General features: G+C 43.7%; 2 protein-coding genes across 2 annotated transcripts in view; one reads left to right on the forward strand and one right to left on the reverse strand.

Annotated features, from left to right (window-relative positions):
* STXBP4 (syntaxin binding protein 4) overlaps positions 1–233 on the reverse strand; it is a 53,410-nt gene extending 53,177 nt beyond the window's left edge. Inside the window, exon 1 of the mRNA XM_026046899.1 lies at positions 215–233. The gene's annotated coding sequence lies outside the window, so the exon portion shown is untranslated. The remainder of the gene's footprint in view (positions 1–214) is intronic.
* On the forward strand, positions 52–3,126 carry LOC112953785 (cytochrome c oxidase assembly protein COX11, mitochondrial). The gene is made up of 4 exons (XM_026046904.1): positions 52–149; positions 233–388; positions 1,262–1,387; positions 1,899–3,126. The coding sequence occupies exons 1-4, from the start codon at positions 99–101 to the stop codon at positions 2,079–2,081; spliced, it is 516 nt and encodes a 171-aa protein (XP_025902689.1). The 5' UTR covers positions 52–98; the 3' UTR covers positions 2,082–3,126.
* The last annotated feature ends 207 nt before the right edge of the window (positions 3,127–3,333 follow it).

Here is a 3,333-nt window from a genome sequence, read left to right on the forward strand (position 1 = left end):
GCCTGCGCGGCCCCAACCCCTTCACGCGCGCGCAGGAGGAGGAGTGGCGGCGCCGCAACCGCACGACGCTCACCTACATCGCCGCCGCCGCCGTGGGCATGGTGGGCTTGTCCTACGCGGCCGTGCCGCTCTACCGCCTCTACTGCCAGGTACCGCCCGCCCTCGGCGGCCGCCGCCCCCGGCGGGCCCCGCGCGCGCGCGTGGCCTCGCTCACCCCCCTCCGTGTCCGCAGGCCACGGGCCTCGGCGGGACGACGAGCGCCGGGCAGGGCGAGGAGCGCATCGAGAGCATGAGGCCAGTCAGGGAGCGCGTCGTGAAGGTCACGTTCAACGCGGACGTGCACACCAGCATCCAGTGGAACTTCCGGCCGCAGCAGACCGAGATCTACGTGAGTGCCCCGAGCAGCCCCTGGTCTCCCTCACACACAACTACCTCGCGGAGCCCAGAACGCAGGCGTAGGTTTTGCTCAGGCCCTTCGCTGCCACCCTGGCCCAGTGCATTGACTCACACGTCTGGGTGCTTCATCCAGAAAAAAAACACCCGTGTTTGCAAGGCCAGGGCTGTGCACACACAGCACAGCTCAGAATCCCCACGGCTGGGAGAGGCAGAGCTCGCCTCTCCCCGACCAGGAGGTGGTTGCTGGTTTTACTGCTTGCTGTGCTGCAGTTTTCTTGCAGTTGTTTCCTTTTCCGCAGGGAGCTGCCCGAAGACATTGCAGCTTACTCTGTACAAGTGTGAAACTAGTGCCCCGTAGAGCGACTTACCTTAGACCGTGTAGCTGGGCCAGGCTGGTACCTTAGTGTCTTGCCACTCGCTTCCAGGATTGTTTTTATGAAAGTTTTCTTTTTTTTTTTTTTTTTATAAATACAACTTTACTGTTTCAAAATTGGCTCCTGATAAAGACTCTCAAAATCAGTTACATTTCTTAATTGGTTTCCGATACCATTATTGAAAGAAAATCATCTTAAAAATGGAAAAGTATGTTCTATATAAATAGGCCTCTTAAAGCTTTGCACGCTGGTAAAGTGCTGAGAATACTAGAAGGTCAGTGCTAAATTAATCAAGTTTCAAAATGCCCATAGATGAATGCTTTTAATATTTTACATTTAGAACAAGGGTGAACTACCTATAACTAACATGTTAGTGAAGCTTAGGAGTAATCAATTTGAAATGGCAAAAAATAAACTCAAACTAAATGTCTTGGAGAGATGGAGGGCTCCAGTGTATTAAATATCTACTGTGATTTTTTTTTTTTAAACAGGTGGTACCAGGAGAGACTGCACTGGCCTTTTATAAAGCAAAAAATCCTACGGACAAGCCCATAATTGGGATCTCTACCTACAATGTTGTGCCCTTTGAAGCAGGACAATATTTCAATAAAATACAAGTAAGTGTGAACAATTCACTGATTGCATTTTCCTGTATATGAATGTAAGGGAATTGTTATCCACAAAGGAGGATTTTGAATTTCAAGCCTGGAGTCCATTATTGTATGTATATGAGAAAATGCCTTAAAATTTCCCAGTGATCATGTTTATTCTTAGACTCGCTGTCTTCTAGACCGGCCATAGCATTTTAAATTAGACTGGTTGCCTAATGTATGTTAGCAGAAGTGTCTTTAAAGGCATTTGTTAATGATGTGCAGTAGCCTGTCCAGTTTGTACCTCTGGACAAATTACTAAAAGAATTATTTCTTCCTATAATGCATGGGGAACAAAATTGCTGTCTTGGCGTCAGAATTGCTGAGATGGCACCTATTATCCTGAGTACTCATCCTTCCTAGGATGTGAGGAATGTACTGGGAATACAGATGGATTTAAAAGATCAAGTGCTTCCTCACCTTAGCAGAGAATCTCTGTAGTGACTCATTTTTTTTCACTCTTCCCTCTCCCCTGCAGTGTTTTTGTTTTGAAGAACAGCGGCTTAATCCTCAAGAGGAAGTAGACATGCCTGTCTTTTTCTACATTGATCCAGAATTTGCAGAGGACCCTAAAATGGCTAAAGTTGATTTGATCACACTCTCTTACACATTTTTTGAAGCAAAGGAAGGACAAAAGTTACCACTTCCAGGATATCAGTAATAGGCAATGTCTTGGACTTCTGCTGCATGGTCAACAGTTTTGAGACCTTTTCCCATGGAAAGAGATACTCTAAGAACAACACACAAGTAGTCTGCAGTGTGAAATTAAATTATTAAACCACTGTGGGCACATGTTGCTGTTCTGACAGATTTTTTTCTATTTTTTTTTAACTCATGCAGTTACAATTGCCATAGGAACAGTATTTTTATCATCAGAACACAAGGACTCTCTAAAGGCAACTGTCATCTCTTCCAATGATGCATGTTATATGAATGTGAGGAAGCAGATCTCTAAATCCAAGGGCAAACTGAGATTATCAGCTATTTTCAAATTAACAGATTGTTAATTAAAGTTAATTGAATTAAAGTTAATTATCTGAAGTAAATTGTTAAAGTTGCAGTCCTGGATCTGAAGAATAACTTCCATTTACTTTGTATTTTCAGTGATTAAACTTTTACAGTAAAATAACATGCTTAATCAATTCAAGAAATCTCAAGCCAAAAATTAGAGTAAATTGTTAAGTTATCCCCCTGCAGCAGAGGAGAATATGATTGAGTAGATGCTGCTGCTGCCTCTTCAGTTATTACTGAATCAGTAGTTTATTTGGTAAGAGCAGACAGCTCTGGAACTGTTACTATTTCAATGTGAGGTGAAATAAATTAAAGGTAAGCTTTTCAGAATTGTGGGCTCCTTGCAGAAGTGTCTGAGACTTAAGATGGAACTCATCTTTTTGTCTTTGTGCCCTTTCTGCAGGGTTTGCATTTCTTAACGTTTGGATATTCTGTTCAAGTCATTTAAATTTGGTACTAATTACTGCTCTCTCACCACTGAGAGGAGGCCCAATCCCTGGGACTTGTAAATAGAGGGAAATTAGGTGTGTGTCTGAAGTGCTTCAAAGGCAAAGGCAGGCCATAAAAAGCTGTTCAGAATTAACTCAATAGGCAAAGGTGTCTGCTCGAAAACTACAGTCAGTCAACCACGCTCAGAGGTTAAAGGCAACAGAGCCTGCCCAAGAGCTTATCAGGGGCTGAGAGGTACACATAGGTATTCAGAGTGTTTACAACCAGAACACGTAAGCCTGTATTTATGTAGCTTTTGTCATTATCTATGTGGCAGGGATAATAATTGCTGTGCAAATCAGCAAGTTACAGAGCAAGTTTAAATGACCTACCCAGTCTCAGACCGGAACTAGTCTTGTCCCAGTGTCTCATTTGCCAGCCCAATTTTTTCTAACTCTTTCAACAGACAAGAT

Source organism: Nothoprocta perdicaria, unplaced genomic scaffold, assembly GCF_003342845.1.
Source record: "Nothoprocta perdicaria isolate Ctin4 unplaced genomic scaffold, notPer1 scaffold_46, whole genome shotgun sequence".
Classification (NCBI taxonomy): Eukaryota; Metazoa; Chordata; class Aves; order Tinamiformes; family Tinamidae; genus Nothoprocta; species Nothoprocta perdicaria.

What these genes read in the sequence shown, in the direction of transcription:
- LOC112953785 (XM_026046904.1), top strand. Translation starts at nt 99, where the DNA reads ATGGTGGGCTTGTCCTACGCGGCCGTGCCGCTCTACCGCCTCTACTGC. An exon ending in TCTACCGCCTCTACTGCCAG is followed by an intron (nt 150 to 232) that starts GTACCGCCCGCC and finishes CCGTGTCCGCAG; the next exon opens with GCCACGGGCCTCGGCGGGAC. An exon ending in CGCAGCAGACCGAGATCTAC is followed by an intron (nt 389 to 1,261) that starts GTGAGTGCCCCG and finishes TTTTTTAAACAG; the next exon opens with GTGGTACCAGGAGAGACTGC.